Raw genomic sequence first — 19,935 nt, 5'->3', positions numbered from 1 at the left:
AACGGCAAATGGGCACGCGGGCACTCCCCGCCCCCCACACCTGCCATCAACCCTTCCCCCCGGGGCACAGAGAAAAGCAAACCCATCCTCCCCAAAGGCCTGGCCAGGAAAGCGGGGGGTTTTCCCTGCTGTGGAATATTTTTGGTTGTGGTGGTAACTGTGTGAGAGACAGAGACACAGACAGGCAAGCAAACAGACAGAGGGCAGTTAGAGTTTTACCAATCTGAGGGTCTTTTAAACCATTTTTGTGACTCAAGGGAGGTCAAAGGAGCTAGAAAATGAAGCCATCCTGTGAATTGGCCCGTGAGCTGACAGCCTCCTTGCCCCCCGCCCCCCCCCCCCCCCCCCCAGAGGCCACCAAGGCCTCTGCACCTCCCGTCCACATGGGAGCATAAATGCAAATCGGGTTTTATTGAACGACAACGACATTCTCACCAGATCCCTTGGTCCCTCACTCCGGTGCGTTCCCCAGTTCTCACGCAAATACGGCTACCTCTTCCTGATGAAGCCCCCCGGGGCCCTCGCCCCGGCAAAGCCAAGAGCCGTTTACAGGACCCGAAGCTGAGACTTGAAAAGATACTCTACAACTGACTCGCCTAAAAGACTGAGGACCCCAGAGTAACACAGCAAAACAGAGCAGATAATTCCGCCCACGAGTACACTGGGGCGCTCAGAACTGTCAATGGTCGCAAGGGATGGCAGGCAGAGGCCACTGGCAGGGGCCACAGGTCAAGACCGAGTCCAGAGCCAGCGCAGCCAAGGCTGAGGACCGAGAGAGGTCTGCCTGTGGAAGTAGGGGAACCATAGAAAGTGAACGGAATCCCCACGGGATGCTGCGTTGCCGAAGCAGGGAGAACAGGGCGTCAGAGACCCCGGGCACCCGAGCTCTCCGCGGTGCTGCTCACAGAAGCAGCCGCAGGTGGACCCTGCAGAGGAAGGGACAAGCAAACTATGAGATGCACAATGGAATGCCCTCCAACCCTAAGAAGTAACGAGACGGCACCTGCCCCCACGCGCAGGAGTCTCCAGGGCGCCTCCTGGAGCCAGCCAGACGGACAGATGGACAGGACCCACTGGCATAAGGCGCCAAGAGCAGCCACGTTCAGAGACGGGAAGCAGGACGGGGCGTGACGGGGGCGCCAGGGCTGGGGGAGGCCTGCGGGGGGCAGTGGGGGCAGTGTTTCGTGGGGACAGGGTTTCAGCGGGGTAGGATAGAAAGGTCTAGAAGTGGAAGGTGGGGGTGGTGCCTCAGTGACGTGAATGCACTTAATGCCGCTGAAGCGTACCCTTAAACGTGGCTGGAAAATAGTCAATTCCACGTGAGGTGTATTTTACCACAATAAACAATTACAGTTAAAACAAGAGGGGAGCCGGGCAGCGCCCGAAGGAGAAACCGCTGGGCCAGGTGAGGTCCGTCTCCCGGTCAGGGAGCCAGGCCACCAGAAGTGCAGAAACCCAGGGGTCTCGACAAGGCAGCCTGAGTCTGAGCCAGATGGTGCCATGAGGGACGGGCCCAGTCCACCCCGCCTGGCTCCGCACCCCCGACCGGTGCCCACACTGGCTCTGGGAAGACAGAGGCTCACAGGTCCTGCAGCAAGACAACCGCGTGGCTCACTTGCGAGCACGGCCTGGGGGTCCAGCAGTGATGAGAGGCCCCGTGCTCAGGGCCCTGTCCGAGGGGGGGTGCCAGGGCCCGTGAGGCTGAGCCATCCCCCCGACAGCGGAGCGCGCCCTCCGGTTGCCGGGTCCTTGACTGTGCTGAGTCCGCCCGGCCTGGAGCAGGGGAGTGAGGACAGTGCACGCTGCACCCATGCCAGCCGCCGCCGTCCCAGAGCTGCAGGCTCACTCTTCTTCCAGGGGCTTCTAGACTCACCACCCAAGCAAGGCGACAAAGGGGTGACTGTCAGAGCCCCCAGCAAGCACAGCTGCGTTGTGCACCTATTCATCACGTCCTCCGAAGTTCCACAGGTATGTAACCTGGACAGCAGACCCTGCCCTCCGTCTGCATCAACCTCACTGACAGCAAAAAGGCCCAAGCGGTGCACCAACCCCGGGTCACGTGGGCTCACGGGCCGATGAGCCACACAAGCTTTCCCGGGCGTCCAGCTGAGCCAGAGCGAGCGGCTGGACCGTGGTGAGACAGGAGCCACACAGTGGAGGAACACGCAGAACTCAGATCCACGAGGGAGGAGGGGCACACACATATCTCGGCGCCCTAAGACCTACCCTACCCGTGGGGTGGGGTGTGAGATGGATGCTGGGCATGGAGGTGGGCACCTTCCTGTGAGCCGACCCTAGTCTTCAACCCCGAGCCCTCGGCAGGGACCCCCACGCCCAGACTGGGACGTCCTAATGCCCAGGACTCCGGGCCCCCAGAAATGTCAGCAGCTTCATTAGAGTCTACCAGCTTAATCTTGGTTTCTGTCTTTTTTAGTGTTCTTTGTTCGGGCTTTATTTCAGCATGCAAGAATGTCTCATGCTTGCCACTTCTATGTCAAATTAAAAATATTTGCCAGCCTCAGGGGCACCTGGGTGGCTCAGTCAGTTAAGCATCTACCTTCGGCTCAGGTCATGATCCCAGGGTCCTGGGATCGAGCCCCACGTCGGGCTCCTTGCTCGGCGGGGAACCTGCTTCTCCCTCTCCCTCTCCTGCTTCCCCTGCTTGTGTTCCCTCTCTCACAGTCGAATAAATAAATAAATCTTTAAAAATATATATATATTTGCCAGCCTCATTGTTAGGTTCCAGATCGATGTTCAGAGACCAATTCAGGATTTAATTGTGCACTTGGAGCTTTCCGTAACCTTTATGGGAATTAATCAGATTCCAAGAGCCATTAAAAGATGTTCCGGTGAGTCTCGGTTCCCCGTGTTAGGACCCAGAGGTCCTGGTTGCGAACATCCCAGACAGTAACCACCTCCACATGGCCTCAGTGCTGGACCAGGACGGACTCGGCCTCTTCTCTAAACGAACACAGCCGCCTGCCCCTTTCTGAGAACTTCCCTCCAAGAGAAGACGGGCAGCTCACAAGGAATCCAAACAGCAAAGACATCAGGCTGGAACCTCAGATCTGCCTTATCTAAGCTGCAAGGGGACCGCCTGCGCCCGGTCATCACGGGACGGGAGACTGGTGCATCTCACCATCATCCCTGATCAAAAATGGGTGCCCCCAGACACCATGGGGCCACTGTGTCCAAGCATAAATCAGCCCACCCAACATCGTCCTGTCAGACTGATGGCCCATTCCAATGATACAGCTCCCCAACCCCCAACCTCTGCTGTTCAGAACGCAGCCCAGGGCAGCCTCCTCACAGGCACCTAGACTCCGGTGCCCTGTCGAGCGTCTCCTGCACCCCAGGGATGCCAGGCTGAGTGCGGGTGTGTTCCTACCACCCGGGTGGGGCTCCATGGGCCTCTGGTGGAGCCCAGGAATGTGCCTTCTTAACAAGCATCCAGATGACTGCCGTAACCGGGTAAGTCGGGAAAACCCGAGCAAGAGTCTGTGAGCCTCGGCTGGTGCAGCCAATCACCCAGATCCTGGATTTGTGTCTTCTGCCCTCCCTGGGCTCCGACCACAGAGACAGTTCTGTGTTGGGGGCTCAGGCTACAAATGAGGGTGGCGGTTCCTGCCACAGAAGGGCTAACAGTCCAGGCACAGAGACAAAAGCAATCCCCGGGGACGAGTGCAACAGAGGGCATCAGACCAGGGCACCCTGGTCAGAGGGTCAGCAGCTGAGACAGTCGGGCCTCGCCGAGGACCCAGGCTGGGGCAGAGCAGAGCAGCTAACCTCCGCTGAGCTGCGGAACAGCCTGTGCAGGTAGCTGCAAGAAGCCGAGAACGCCGCGGACACGGAGGACAAGGGAGGCGGTCGAACCGTTACCTGGGCCCGGACCCTGCAGGCCACAGCTGCCGGAAAAAGTGTTCAGTATGAGGATGACACGGAGAGATCCTGCTAGGAGCTAGAAAGGTCGTTCCTGGAAGCTGGGGCGAGGGAGTCATTCAGGTGAGATCTAACTGGTCTGGAAGGGGCACGCACCGCGAGAAAGGACAGGAGAGGGCCTGGGCCAGGTGCATGTGGGGCAGGCTGAGGCAGGTGAGCGTTAATGGGGGAAAGACAAGCACGCGGGCAGGTCACCGTGGTGGGGCAGAGGGCATGATCCAGGGTGTGGGTCGGCTGGCCCCATACACGGTCTACAGGGTCGGGGGCACTGGCACTTTGGGATGGGGGCAGCCGCAGGTAAGTGAAGGCAGGGGAGAAAGAGGAGATGGGGAGAAACACAGAAGCCATGAGAGCAGCCACAGGGAGGACGTGGGCCAGCACCTCGAGGCCACGGGCAGGCCACGGAGGAGCCCTGAATAGCACTGGGAGACTGGCCACCAGAGCCCTTGCCGAGATCAGGGCCGGGAAGAGGCAGGGCACAAGGCAGAGCCAATAAGGCAACACGTTGCCTTAAATAAGGTGGTGAAGACGCCAAAGTGGCAAAACACTAACATTTGCTGATTCTAGATGACGGGACCAGAAGGCTTTTCAGTCTCGGTGCTTTTCTGAACATTTGCTACAAGAATAAAGAGGGAACAGGGAGGCAAAGCCAGTCTGCGAAGGACGAGGCCGGCGGCAGCGGGAGGGCCCAGGACACAGCGGCCAGCCCATGAGCTCAGGGAGCCGCAGACGGACTGCCAGAGGGCGGTGGCTGAGGGCACTGGAGCTGGGGGCCGTTGAAGGGCAATGTCCCCGGGGAGCCCACAGGGAAGAGCTGGTCTCCGACAGAGGACCGTGCTACAGACTCAGCAGCTCAGGGAAGGGCCGGGTGCCCAGGTGTCCCTGCTAGTAACTTCGCCTTCTCTGTCAGCTGGGAGTGAAGTCTGGGAGAGGGTCCAGGGGCTTCGGGGGCTCTGGGAAAATGCCAAGGATCTAGAACAGCATCATAGGAGCTGAAAGAAGCGGCCAGGATCTTGCTGGAGGGTCAGGGGCTGAGCCATGCATCACCCCAGCAGCCCTGGGCACGGGCAAACAGCAGACAGGGGCCGAGTGTCCCTGGGGGACTGCGGGCACGAGGGGCCAAGAGCAGACGTGAGAGCTGGCTGGAGGTCGGTGAGGTTGGGGTCACAGGGTGGAATAGAGGAAATGGTCCCGGTCACACAGGGCCACAACCGGGCAGCAGCGTGCGTGAGAGCCCTGCCCCCTCCCCCGGAAAGGCGGGAGACGCAGAGGGGCACGTGACTGTGACCGACGCCAGGGCCTGGTGGGACCCCTGGGGGAGGGGCCGACGGAGGCAGATGACAGCCCAGGGACAGCTGGCAAGGGCGCTAGCCGCCCAGCACATCGCTAGGAGAGCGGAGCGCCAGGGGAACTGGTTTGCAGATGAACTGGGGGGGGGGAGCACAAGGGAGACGCCCATGCAGAGCCGCGGGCAGGGTGTACGGGTGCTGGACAGGAGTGAAGCGAGGTCACCAGGCCTCGGGATTCAGGAAAGGACTCTGCCCAGCTGGCTTTGGGGTGCTACCTGGCAAAGGCTTCCCAATGGTCTCTGCCTTTACTGTCTGTTCAGCGACGCTCACGTCGAAGTCAAATGTCACAGGGGCCCCCCAACATCCCCCCCAATCAGGCTGCGAACCTCACCGAGCAGTGGGGATGTGGGCCAGTGCCTCCCTGAACTCCGCACCCTCCTGCCTCTTTCCCGCCTGACTGTGGGGGGAATACCAGAGGCCAGAAGCCGTCCCCTGCGGGGGCAGTCGAGGAAGACCACCAGCCAACAGCCAGGTGACCCGAGGCGGCACAGACAGCACCCCTTACCTAAGGGGCCCTCTCTGGGAACTGTCAGCACCTGTCCCCAGGCTGTGCCCCGCAGGAGAACCAGCCCCGCACCCCTGCTCGTGGCCGGTCCTCTTCTGTAAAAGCAACAGGTCCCAGAGTTCCAAAATGCCAGGCTACCGCAGAAAACGCATGTGCCCAAACCGCCCAGGGAACAGCCCCAGAGAAGTAGCCGGAAGCCAATTCTGAAATGAGTCACCACGTCAGCCAGAAGGGAACCAGAAATCACCCCCCGAGCACTTGCTGAGCCCTGTGCACAAGCCCAGCCCCATCCTCCGCTCTGGAGAACAAGGGTGACCCAGAAAAGCTGGCTGTGCTCAGGGAGCTTCCTTCCACACCCACTGTGCGGCAGGGCTGGGGGAGGTGGGGCGGGGAGGCTGCAGCTGCAGACCCCACACTGGGCATGGGACGTCCCAGACGGAAGGGATGGTGCATCGCTGAGCAGACCAAAGTGGGGTCTTCCAAAGCCAGGCCAGTGTCAAGCCCAGACGACCCACCATGTCACATCAACTACTTCTTGCTTCCAGATGGATACGTGGAGACACTGAGAGGTCCACCGGGTCCTCAGGGCTGGATCCGTGAGAGGCTGGGACTGGCCACGAGGCTCCACCAGGACGCCATTCTGCCCAACAAAACTGCCTCTCAGTAAGTACGTGCTGTTATCACCTGCCGGGGCCCCTGCAAGAACCCGCCCCCCCAGCAAACGCTGCTGTGCATCCCAAGAAGTAGTATCGGGAATTCACTTTATCTGTATGTTGTCAAAACTCGGAGGTCTTACAAGTGACTCTAGGTGTTAAAAACAACAACAAAAAACTTTGAAAGCTAAAAACCTGAAATGAGTCTTTGATCTTTTCCAAAAATGTTTGCATCTGTATTTATATAAACGCGACTGTCTGCAAAAGGCCCAACGGAGCCAGGGCTGAGCGTGCTCTTGCCAGTAAACACTGTTCATTTTGTATCAGCTGGAAATAGAATTCACTTCACATCTCAAACCCTTCAGAACACCTTTCTTCCTTCTAAACACCCATATGCAATTTTTTTAAATACACAGATATGCAATGTTTGGAAGAAGAGACCCCCCAAACCTTTCCCGCAGAATACAACTAATAGTTATTTTGTTCCACATATGTCCCTGTATTTTCAAATTTTTCGGCAAGGAACCTGTATCATTTTATAAGCAGAAAAACTAATTTTTTAAAGACTGGAATAGGATCTCCTCTTTTTTAAAAGGATATATAATGTGTTAGCTGTCTCTGTTGTTGTAACTCCAATCAGAAATTCCAGCCCCAAATATTTCATTTATACTAGAGAAAGGTAATCCGCTGCGTAAAAACATTATCTACTATCATCAAAGTTAAACAAGCCAAAGATAGTAACTTGAGTTAGGAAGACGACATGGGGGGCACCTGGGTGGCTCAGTTGTTAAGCGTCTGCCTTTGGCTCACGTCATGATCTCAGGGTCCTGGGATCAAGCCCCGCATCAAGCCCCCCATCGGGCTCCCTGCTCGGCGGGAAGCCTGCTTCTCCCTCTCCCACTCCCCCTGCTTGTGTTCCTGCTCTCACCATGTCTCTCTCTGTCAAATAAATAAATAAAATATTTAAAAAGAAAGAAAGAAAGACCACATGGGCACATCAGGCTCAGACTCAGCTCAAATCCCAGCTCCAGCACACACGACCTGTGCAACCTCAGGCAAGTTTCATAACCTCTCTGATCCACCATTCCCTGGATCTATAAAATATCAGCTGTGAGAACTGCAGGACTGCCAGGGACAGTAAGAACCCATGTGCCTGAAGGCACACAAAGCCCCCCCACCCCCGCCACACACACACACCCCAAACAAAAAACAGACCCTCACTTTAATTCTGCATGTTCCAAATGTGACAAACACTGGCTGATAGAAAATTAATGGGCAATTCAAATTATTTTCATTTGAAAACAGATGCAAATAAATTTTCAAAGTAAAACATGAGACTTGAAAGCAAGGTGCGAATGGTCACATCCACGGGGGGGGGGGGGGGGGAGTAAACACCAGAGGGACATCTGACAGGTCCTCACTGAGTGCCTAGAACTAGCCGGCTGGTCCCGGTCATTAAGTGGTAGCTACTATTATTACCTTTAGGAAGGTAAGTAAGAAAAAGGTGCCGTCTGCCTGTCTTAACAGCCGGCACACAGCGATGCGGCAGGCTTTTTAACTGCAGTATGTTGCTAAGTGCCCAATGCATTCCCGGCGATGTTAATATATGCTAAGCAATCGATACGGCTTATCAGATCTAGAAATATGTAGGGAAGATCAGAAGCCAGAAAGAAAGCAAACACACAGCCTAAATTTTCATGGAAGTAATTACCACCGTAGAGGCAACACCCACACACACAACAATCACATTGATTTCCCCTTTCAATGCTCAGGAGCCAAATCAACGTGGGGAGGCTCTGGGCTGTTTGATTCCGAGACAGGGGGAAGGAAAAGACGCAGGAAAGAACAGAGGCTAGAGACTTGGCCATGCTCATAATCGGAATTCAAACAGCACTGGTTCTTTTTCTTATCAGAAACTAGAATCTTGACATTCCCACTGGAAAGCTGGTCAGTACCCATCGGCATTCGACTACCCCCTGCACAGGGGGGGTGATCGCTGGGAAGCGGAGCGGAGGCCGACAGGGGATCATCACCCCACTGCCGGCTTCGATTCACACGTCTATTAGTCAACCAGCTGCACACACCATCCATTTAATTAACCTGCTCTTGAATTATTTATCTTCCCCCGAGTGAGAGGAAATTCTTGCTGGTTACCTGCTCTGCTCCAGGGGCTTGTTCAGAGAACCCCAGTGCTGACAGCTTGATGGAGCTCTCGGCTACCTGCCACCCTCTGGCCAAGACAAGAACATAAAGAAACAGCAACTGAAGTATTCCCAAAAGGGGGGAGTCGTTAGCCTTCGGGAATGCAAATGACTCCCCCGATCCGGGGAAGCACAGAAAGCTCCTTTGAAACACATGAGCAGGTATGTGCTGCACTGTTTGGGCGTGATCTGTTCTGCACCCCTATTTGTTCTAAATTAGGTAAAGTTTCCTTCTCCCTTAGCAACGTCAACAACTCGAGGCTCCTTTCTGCAGAGAGAATTAGACCCAGAATCCCGGGGCAGGGGAGGAGAGGCCACAAAATCCCATCACTTCTCGCTGCCCGATTTTTGATCAGCCCTGAAATTCCTGTCTGAATTCCTTCCCCAACCACCCCCCTTCCTAAACCTACTGATTCACAGACTTGCACCATCCAGACGCAAGGGGAAGCCTGGGGACCCCCCAGGTCAACGGTCACTTTGGAGACGTGGAAGGGAGCTTGTAGCCTGCTGCCAGGGTCCCTGTTCTTGCTCCCAGAGAGCCGGGTAACAGGACCGGCTCTAGCTTAGTTCCATCTTAAAAGAAACCCTCTCACTCCAGAAACCGCCCCTACTAAACACCAGCATCCCACCCACCCTGCAACTCTTCTGGTCGGGCATCCGCCCCTGCAGACGCGCCCTGTAAGGCTCGCTGCAGATGGAGACGAGCCTCCAGGAACTCATCCCAGGGTCCTTCCCCGCCCCCGGACTCGCTGGGCGTTGAGGCTGCGAGGCCCGGCTCCGTCTGGAACTCCCGACCTCTGCCCTTCTTCCCACCAGCTCCCGGCCGGCGAGGGCAGGGGGCAGAAACAGCCTCAGAGAAGGGGGCCCTGAGAGCGCTGGGCTTGCCGAGTGTGGCACCATCTCTGTGCGGCGGCCTCCCCGTGCCCCTATGCAGAAGTGCTGCACGTCCCAGACCCCCCACTGCACCTGCCGAACCCTCCCCGACTGCCCCCCAGCCGGCCCGGGGTTGGGGCGGACCGCGGGACGCCGGGGGCGGGGAGTCTGACACCAGCGGGGGCCCTGCAGGGGCTGGGTGGCTGGGCCGGGGGAGCGGAGGACAGGGAAACTCGTCGCCCGCCGGGGCCTCTCCTCGCGGGACAGGCGACCCCCGCCGCTGGCCCCCTCCCCTCCGGGTCCCGCTCGCCGCGCGCCCTCTCCAGCGGCTCTCCCGTCGTGTTTCCGCTTTGTCTACAAACGTGTCTAAACGCAGCCCACCGCAGACGCTGACATTTTCAATGTTTAGTTGTTATAGTTACTTGACTAATTGCCGGGACGACAGCAGTGCCCCTCCTTCGCTCCCCGCGGGCAGGGAGGAGCAGGGTAGGCGGGGGTGCCGCCCCGCGCCCCAGGCCCAGCACGGGGGCCTCGCCCGGGAACCGACGCTCCCTCCGCCCCCCGCCAGCAGCCGGGCTCCGAGGGCGCGCGCGCCGCGGGCTCGGGATGCCGCTAACTGTCCCCGGGCCCGGGACCGGGCCGGCCGAGGGTGCAGCCTGCAGGTGCGCGGCGGCTGGCCTCCGGGTCCGCGGCTCGGGCCATGTCAGGTGCACTTGAGAGAAAGCGGGGAAGGAGAGGGTGGACGGGGCAAAAGAGAAGAGTTAGGAGCCGCTGCCGGTTACTCACGTGCCAGATGGCGAAGAAGATGAGCGCGGCGCACAGCACGAGGGACAGCATGTAGCAGAAAGCAGCGAAAGTGAAGGCCATGGCCAGCGGCGGGGCCGCGCACACCCCAGTCCCGAGGCACACCAAGAAGGTCCTGGGAGGCCAGCGCCCCTCGAGGACCGCACTCCCTCCTAGAGGGGCAGACGGGGCTAGGTCGGCACCTTCGCGTCGAGGCCGGAGGCCGGGGAGCCTCGAGGGTCAGGGGCGGCGAGCAGAGCCGGGATCCCGAAGCGGCGGCGGCCCGGACGCCAACCCGCCCGCCCGCGGACACACGGCAAGGTGCTCCGGCGTCGCTGGCGGGAACAGTCCCCAAACCGAGGAAACCAGTCAGTAGAGAACTCGTGCAGGCGAGCGCAGCCAGAGAGCCCCCGAGGCCAACCAGGCGCCCGAGCCCGAGGGGAGGCGGACGCGCCAGCCGGGACCCTCCCGCGCCGCCCGCAGAGCTCCTCCCAGACCGCAGAGGCGCCGGCGCTCCCTCCCGCGAGCACAGGTCTTGCGGGGGTCGGAGGGGCGGGTGCCCCGCGCGGCGACCCGACCTCCCCGGCAACCAGGCTGGACCGGGCGCGCACGGCTCCGGCCCCGCGGGGCCTGCCTGCGCCCCGGCGTCCGCAGCGGCGGGTTTCAGGCCAGGAGCCGCGCCCGCCGCGGAGCTCGCTCCACCTGCTGCCGCCGCCGCCTCGGCCCCGGCCCCGGGCTCCGGCTCCCGCGAGCGCGCCCTCCCCGCCCGCCGAGCTGCGGCGGGGGCGCTGGCGCCGTGCTCGCCCGCCTCTCCCAGGACACCTGCGGCGGGCGGCGCGGGCGGGGACTCGGGACACGTGCGTCTGAGGAGGTGGGAGCTGCGGGCGGGGACCGAGCGTACTCGCGCCCCGCCGCGGCCGCCGCCCGCCGGTGCTCGCAGCGTCGCCCAAGCGGGCTGGCCTTGCGTAGCTGCGGACGCGGGACGAGCCCGTGGGCCCCAGCACTGCTCGTGTAGCGCCCTTCACGCGGGGCCGTGTTTGCAAACGCCTGGAGCGGCGGCTTTCCCTCCGAGCGCCCGCCCTCCCCCGCCATCTGACCTTGGGAGACCCAGACCCTGTCTGGGCTGAAGAGGCAGCCGTGGGGGGCTCTGCTATTGGTGCTGGTACATGGAACTGTCAAGAGCATGTGCCTCTGGAGTCGGACCCCTTCGCGAAAGTTCCTTAACCTCTTTAAACCTGTTTCCTTATCTGAAAAAAATCGGGTAAGCGTACTACCAATCCATGTCAAGGGGTTAAGTGGGAACATAAGAACCTAGCGCAGGGCCTGGCCCTGGCTACACGTTCGATAAATGGTAGGGTTATAATCTGCACACTTTGCCCCAGTGGCCCAGCATCTTGGAAATGCCCCATGCTTCCTGTGTAAGGGATTTCTGAAAGAGCCCAGAGGGGTTCCAGTCATTTCAGATAGTTCTTGGGAGCCTGGAAACACATCGTGAGAATGGATCTCAGAGCACCTGCTGTCTTGCAGAGTGCACGCTAAATAAATAGTTGTTGATCGATTCTGACACTGGTGTGCTAAATGCCACGTGCACAGCTTTGGAGCTGGAGGGAATGGCTTACAGAGAGCTAGTCCTAGACTTGCCAGGACAGAGCTAGGATGAGACCTGCACACTCCTGGCCCAGGGGGCTCCCGGCCATACCCCAACATTCTTGCAGCTGTTTGGGCACACCTCCAACTCATAAACTAGATGCCTTTCAGTGGGAGGTACAGAAACCAGAGCAAGCCCAGTGGCTGTTGACAGAGGGTCCACGGATCAGCATTTAACTGCCTCTGGGTGAGGGCTGGCTATGCAGGACTGGGAGGACTCCCTGTTCAAAATTATTAAGAATTTCAAGATAGAGGGGCGCCTGGGTGGCTCAGTCCGGTTAAGCCACTGCCTTCAGCTCAGGTCATGATCCTGGAGTCCCGGGATCGAGTCCCGCATCAGACTCCCTGTTCGGCAGGGAGTCTGCTTCTCCCTCTGACCCTCCCCCCTCTCATGCTCTCTCTCTCTCAAATAAATAAATAAAATCTTTTTTAAAAAAAGAATTTCAAGATAGAAGCAGCAGAGCATTCATCCAAGTGTGAGGCCCTTCTGACCACAGGACCTTGGGCAACTGTGGAGGTTTTGCACCTGTGAATCCAGCCCCACTCTGGTTTACAGTCTTTATCACTTTCTCTTTTACGTGTATGTCTTCTAGCATAAATCCTCGTTAAAGAAAATTTGGAAAATACGGAAATGAAAAAGGATGAAACAGACACCAGAGTTGGCCACTCGCAGACACCACCACCACCATGGGTCTGTGCTGCCTTCGAGCTCTGTTTGCCTTTCACTGTACATCAACCATTTCCTTATATCAGCCACTACGGTTGTGATTATACCATATAAGTTTTGTGGCACCAAAACAATAAGAAAATATCACAGGAAGATGGGAATCATTCAAATATTTTGAGTTCCTTCGGTGTTGATCTATTGTCTTTTGCTTCTGCTGGTTTGTGCTGACGGAGTCCTCACTCTTCCTATGTCCACTAAGTTTTTGTTGTGTGTCAAGCAGGTTTTTTTAAGTTCTTTGCAGAAATTCGAGGACTAAGATGATGTCATCTTTCTCCAAGGAGGATTTTCTACATCTTTTGCCAGGTGTCTGGGGGACACAAGCTTTCTAGAATTGTCTTGCTCCAAATTCAGGGTTTGAGATTTTCTGGGGTAACCAGAAGACCATGGTCTGTTTTAGGGCTGGTTTTCTTGGTTCACCCTTATCCACAAGGAGTGGTCCTTTTAGATCCCCGGCCAAAGCAGGTGGTTATCAATCCCAAGCCCTGGTGGTCCTTGGACCTTGGCTTTTGCCCCAAGCCCTACAAAGCGCATAAGTCCCAACTCACACTCTTACCCTTCCTCCAGATTAGCAAATGCCCCGAAGGGCAAAACTGGCTCCCAGTGCTAGGCTGACCTGTCTGGATCCTGCCCACTCTCAGAACTTGGCCCCAGTAATTCCTTACTCTCTGGGTAAGTCTTTGATGCCTATAAGAAGATGCTTTTAGATTTTATTCAGCTCTTAATTTGTATTTAGTGGGAGGATTGGTCTGAATGATCTAGCCCAGCATTACCAGAATCAGGAGTGTCTACATCAAAATAAAATATCAAACAAAAAAAAAAAATTGAATCCATTATCCTACCACTCTGACTTTCAAGGCTCCATACATACTTTAGCCTCGATTTTTCTTGACCTTTCCCCAGCCCTGCTTTATCTTGTGTCACCAATTGCAGAATTATCTGGGGGAGTAGAATCTCAGAAAATAAGAGGCAGTTACAGTTTATTAATTCAACAAATGTGATTTAGTGGTGGCGGGCACTGTCAGGGACTCGAAAGATTCCCAGCCTCCTCAGTGAGGTTATAAATAACTCCTTCACAAGGGAGCGTTGGAAGAGGGAGGAGGAGAAGAACTGCCCGTGACACAGTAGAGGACGGCAAGAGAGAAAGTAATGAGGAACGGATGTTTAGAGACCAACCGACATTGTTTCATCAACGGTAGACATTGAAAAGGCAATTGCTTTGTTTTTTCTCCTAGCCACCATGCAGCCACATGCGGCCATTTGACACTGTTTGAGCTCAGGAGATATATACTTCTTTTTGCCTGGAATGCAGACGGGACGCAGGGAGGTATGGCAGCCATCTTGTGACAATGGGGAAGAAATCAACACATCAAGAACGGAAAAGCTAAAAAGATAGAGGAAGTGCCATTGACAACATGATAAAGCCACCAAACCAGTCCTGAACGTCCTATCCTCTGACTTCTTACAGTGCGAGACAATAAAGCTTCTGACTTTTTTAAGCCACGAGAGTAAGGAATTCTGTCTGTTACTTACAGGTAAACACAATTCTTAACTGATACCATGGTTTAATGCAGGGGGGGTGTTTTCCTGGTTTTCCTGCTAGAGAGGAAATCAGGTGGATAATCAATTCAGGCCTGGTTGGCAGCTCCTTGACACCATCACTGTCCCCACTTCCTTTTACCTTCCTGACTTATATCCTTAGCACATGGATCTGGTTCTCATGGTCACAAGAAGGCTGCTGCGTCTCCATCCATGTTGCGGCCAGGACAAAAGGAAAGAGCCAAAAGGTCTCAGCCCATGAAGGCATATGTTTTGGGAGAGTAACGGAAACCCTCTCCTGCATTTGCTTGGCCAGCACTCCGGCACTCAGCTGCCGTTCCTAGTTGCAAGTGAGTCTGAGAAGATGAATCTTTTCTCGTCTGGCCTTTATCAAATAGTAAGGCAAAGAAAAAAGGGTGTTTTTTTTTGTTTTTTGGTTTTTTTAGATTTTATTTATTTGAGAGAGAGAATGAGAGACAGAGAGCGCGAGAGGGAAGAGGGTCAGAGGGAGAAGCAGACCCCCCGCTGAGCAGGGAGCCCGATGTGGGACTCGATCCCAGGACTCCAGGATCATGACCTGAGCTGAAGGCAGTGGCTTAACCAACTGAGCCACCCAGGCACCCGAAAAAAGGGTTTTGAGTGGCCTTTTGGATATCCACATTTCTTCCATACCCATTAGTGGGGTTTTCACTCATAAAACTTTCAAACGTAGAGGCGCCTGGGTGGCTCAGTCAGTCCAACTCCCGATTTCGGCTCATGTCACAATCTCAGGGTCTTTGGGTGAGCCCTCAGCGCCGTACTCAGCAGGGAGTCTGCCTCTCCCTCTCCTTCTGCCCCTCCCCCACTCACATGCATGCTCTCTAAATAAATAAATAAAATCTTTAAAAATTTTTTCAAATGTATAGGGAGGTAGAAAAAGAAGTATTAGTGAGCATCCATCTCTGTATCACCCACATTCTACAACCATCAACATTTTGCCACACGTGTTTCCTGGTTGTCCCAAATTGTATTTTACAGCTGGTTTGTTCCAACCAGAATGTAAAAATTTTCCCTCCACCCCTCACCCTTAGGACTTTTTAACCATTTTCTTGCTTGTGATCTATCCAACAATAATTCTTTCTAAGCTGAGCATCTGCCACAGACAGCTCCATGCTGAGCACGGTGACTGGGTTCGGGAAGCCCATGTCTGTTGCTATGTGTGCCTCCATATCTCTCAGTCGGTTTGTCTGACTCTGGACCACGTCCACTTGTGTGGCACACATGCATTTTTGTGTGGAGGAGCTAGCTGTGAGCTACAGACTTGAGAGTACTGGATCAATCCCCTCTTCATTTTCTTTAAAATAACTGAAATCTAATTTTGAGTCCTCTTCCCACTTGACTAGCAGGGAATTCAGTACCAGCGTTCGCCAGGGCTCCCCATGAGATCTGGGGGGCTTCCATCTACCAAACACTGGGCAGCTCCTCTCTCTGCCACTGGTCATCTGCCCACGCCGCTTCGGGCTGCCACCCCAGCTGGCCCGGCCCTGGGCCCCCTGCTCCCTCCTAGCACTGGAGCCCCCGTGCCTGGCTGCATGCTTCCTGCACACCACACAGCCCTGCCTGTGAGGTCTTGCCTCCTCCACCGGTCCTGGGCATCCAACAGCATATAGGGGTCCCCTCTCCTCCACAACCCCAACTTCAGCCTCTTTCCCGTCTGCAGGAGATTGCTCCCCACCGCCACCTGGCTGTTGGCAGAGCCATCCTCCCCTCTAGTCTCGCCCCACAGGGACATCTCCCAGAATCTCTCCAGAAGCGCAAGCCTTCCGAGGTCTTCAACTTTCCACCTCTCAGTTTATTCAGCCAATATTCATTAGTAAAACTGCAGTGATGATGGTCATCTTGAACGTGTTCTGTTCTGACAGGTAAATAGCCTTAATGGCTATGGCAGCGAACAGTAAAATTCATCAGTAATCAAGTTCTAAGTGAAAGTCATTCATTCAGGCTAATTGTCATAGGCTATGATAAGGGCCACTGATGAAGGCGCCCCCGCAAGCTCGTGCATCACAGAGCGCACCAGGCTCTACGTCCAGGTCTCTCGCTGTCCCGGAATCACCTGCCACCCACCCCAACCAGCTGTTCCGTTCGTGAGAGTGGTAAAGGCAGTGTTTCAATATTTACAAATTTAAGAATTTATGTATAAAATATTGAAAATGAACTCATGAAAGAAAACTAAGTGAGGATCCGTCTATTACTGTTCACTTAACAACGGTCCACCTCCATCTCCCGAGTCTGCAGAGAACCGGCAGTGATGTTCATAATGAATCACAGCCTAGGGCCCCTTCTGCTGCTACAGCTCCGGGCCAGACCACCTCTCACACCCGCGAGAACTCTCACACCCGCGAGAACTCTCACACCCACGAGAACGATTACAAAATAACACAGTACACAGAATTACTACAAAACGACACAATACTCCATACTTGTAATACTTGGAGCGTTTAACAAAAATACAAGTGTCTCATCGATGCCAGGGATGCAAGTATGGATGCAAATGATGCTCAGGGTTCGATTGCAGATCACATTCTGCGAAAGCTCACGGTTTCATAAAATAATTGTAATTATCAATAGCAAAAACAATCCAAAGATCAGTTTCACACAACAGTGCACTAGAAAGAACAAAATTGTCTAAATTTAAATGTTTAAAATGTTGATAAAATGATTAAAAATATTAAGAAAAATACCCTGAAAAATATTAACACTAGCCAGCATCTGCTTAAATATGATAGAGCATTTCCAAATATGAAATATTCAATAGCCATTTAAAAAAGAATAATGTCTATATAAACATACACTGCATTCTCTATTTATGGTCCCGCTAGTTGGAAAACATGTATCTACTGAAATGAGAAAACAACTTATTTGAAAAGTTATAAATCAAGACAGTAAAATACTCATTGTATTTTAATGTTGTGTGTAAAAGCATAGTAATAATTTATTTTAAAATGAGAAATTTAAATTGAATCTTGGTGGTCTTGTGAAGTTGTAAGGAATCATTTCCAAAATAATGACCAAACTTTATTGTTTGAGAAAAATGGTGTCAATAAGAAATATTTCCGTGGAAATCTTTTGTTCAGATGGGGCTGGCACCTCTATGTTAGGGAGTAAGTCTGGCATTTCAGACAGCATTTTAGAAACATATCTAAAAGTTTTAAATTTAAATTTAAATTTAAATTTAAAAAATGGACGAAGTCACTGTATTCACTTATCCCCAGGTGATGCAATCAAGCCTGTAAATTTACTAAGTCACTTTAAATTTGTTTCTTGATAAGCTTTATATTTATTACTGTATTAGTCTGCTCCAGCTGCCGTAACAAAATGTCACAAACTTGGGTGGCCCAAACAAGAGAAATTTATCTTCTCACAGTTCTGGATGCTAGGTGTCCAAGGTCAAGGTGCCGGGAATACAGCTTCTGGTGAGAGCCACCCCCCGGGCTGCCCACTGTCCCCCCACACGCCTTCCTTCTGTGCATGCGGCCAGAGAGGAGGAGGGCTCTGGGGTCTCCTCCCCTTCTTACAAGGACACCAGGGCTATTGGATTAAGGCCCCCATTGTGCCCCCACGTAACCGATACCACCTCCGCCTAGTCCCCCCCCCAAATGTACCCACACCAGGGGTTCGAGCTTCAACATGCACATTTGGGAGGGACGCAGTGCACAACAAGTACCATACATCAAATACACAGAATTCAATGACGTGATAATCTGGGGATTAAGATTAAGAATTGAAAGAATAGTTGAACCTCGATGGGCAGCCTGTAATGCTATAATGAGAAAAGAACTTAGAGATTTTATTTATTTTTTAAAGATTTTATGTACTTATTTATTTAAGAGAGCGTGGAGATTTTATATTCACTTTACCGTAACCTGTAAAACAAGAGTGAACATTTTGAAAATGAAAAAAGAATTTGGAGAATAAGCCTTACTCTAATAGAGATATTTCTGCTCTCTGTCGCTTTACCAGAAGAAATAAGTGTTTCTGTTAAATCAATTTAATTCAACACTCAATGCAAGTAATTAAGCTAAGGGTAAGTCAAAGACACTACAGAGAAACAAAGAAATATGATAGACCACATGAAACAAAGCAAATTATAAATCCTAAGAAAGCTATTCAAATACCTTAGTAAAGTACTTAAAGCGATGACACAAGTAAGAAGCACAATGAATTTTCTACTGATTAAATACTGTGACTTTGCCAAACCACGTTTGCAAAGCTCTAGGGGTTGAAGGCGATCAAAAATTATCAAAAGTCCATCCGACTCATAAAATAGTTCCTCGAGGACAGAGGAGACCCACGGCCCCCGGTCTCTGGTCGTGCAGCTGAGGCGTCACACTGCGGGAGGCCTTGCCTCTTCCAGCCCCGAGCCCTTGATCAGTGTGGCCAACAGCACGAGGAGCAGAGACCGCGCCCAGCGGAGACCCCCCAGAGCTGTGTCCCGAGCAGATAAAGACTAGCTGCTGTTTCAAGTCCCACTAGGGTTGGGGGTGGTCGGTTGTGCAGTGACAGATAATTGCCAAAGTCCTTTACTCACCAAGCGACGGTTTTAACGTGGAGCCCACTGTGGACAGAACTCACAGCTTCCAGAAAGGGAAAGTGTCCAGTAGAGCAAACTCTCCTATAACTTAGATAAGGTGGGCCTCCAGATCCCATAATTCCCATTTGCTCTAATTCCTGCAGCCCCCAAACCCCCTTGCAGACAAGCAGGTCACAGACTCTCTGGGGTCTGGGGCAGGGTGACCTGTCCAGGCCACCTGGACCAGACATGGACTCCAGGGTCATGTGTCCTCGAGCTGCAGAGTACTTATCACCTTGTTTTTTTGGGGTGGGGTCTAGTAAAATATACATAACATAAAATTTACCGTTTTAACCATTTTTAAGTATTCAGTTCTCTGACATTAAGTACATTCACAATGTTATGCAACCATCATCACCATCCATCTCCAGAAATTTTTCATCTTCCCCCAACCAAAATTGTCCCCATGAAACAATAACCATTCTCCCCTCCTCCAGCTCCTGGCTTCCACTGTTTTACCTTCTATAACTGTGATTTGACTATTCTAGATACCTCATATCAGTGGAACACCATCTTGTCTTACAGTTCAACTCTTTACATGCTGAATTTCTATCTCTATCTATAAACTGGGAGGTACTTGATATTAAAGGCATTTGGGAGGGACGCAGTGCACAAGTACCATACATCAAATACACAGAATTCAGGTCTCCAGCAAGCTCCGTGCGCCCCCCGTGAGCCCCCCAGGCCCTGCAGTCTCTGAGCTGACAGTGTCCCCTGACAGCTGCCCCGAGCAGTATCATTGAAGTCAATGGTGCGTCTCTAGGTGCGGAAGGAGCCAGGGCCCTGAGCTAAGTGGGGTGTCGCTAATTGTCATCTTTGAATCACCATTACCCTCCCAGCATCTGGCATATAATAGATGTCCAGCAAACATTCAATGAATGGATGGATGGATGGATGGATGGATAGGTGGGTGGATGCATGAGTGGGTGAATGGATGGATGGGTGGGGGGATGGGTGGGGGATGGATGGATGAATGGATGTGTAGATGGGTGGTTAGATGGATGGATGGGTAGATGGTGGGATGGATGGATAGGGGATGGGTGGGTGAATGGATGGATGGATGGATGGGGGATCGATGGGGGGGGATGGACAGATGTGTGGATGGATGGATGG

At 53.7% G+C, this 19,935-nt stretch overlaps 1 protein-coding gene across 11 annotated transcripts in view; it reads right to left on the bottom strand.

Annotated features, from left to right (window-relative positions):
• The window catches only part of CNIH3 (cornichon family AMPA receptor auxiliary protein 3), a 218,051-nt gene that overhangs the window by 93,104 nt on the left and 105,012 nt on the right, over positions 1 to 19,935 (bottom strand). The window contains exon 1 of one of the 11 annotated variants that reach the window (XM_025878029.2): positions 10,307 to 10,985. The exons of the other annotated variants lie outside the window; for them this stretch is intronic. Coding sequence (XP_025733814.1) covers positions 10,307 to 10,387 — 81 coding nt within the window. The 5' untranslated portion in view covers positions 10,388 to 10,985. Of the gene's footprint in view, positions 1 to 10,306; positions 10,986 to 19,935 lie in introns of those variants that run through there. 11 annotated transcript variants of the gene reach the window in all.

The sequence above is a fragment of the Callorhinus ursinus genome, unplaced genomic scaffold, assembly GCF_003265705.2.
Source record: "Callorhinus ursinus isolate GAN/ISIS: 27379988/994484 unplaced genomic scaffold, GSC_fseal_2.0 scaffold13, whole genome shotgun sequence".
Lineage (NCBI taxonomy): Eukaryota > Metazoa > Chordata > Mammalia > Carnivora > Otariidae > Callorhinus > Callorhinus ursinus.
This window is presented reverse-complemented; position numbering and strand designations above follow the sequence as displayed.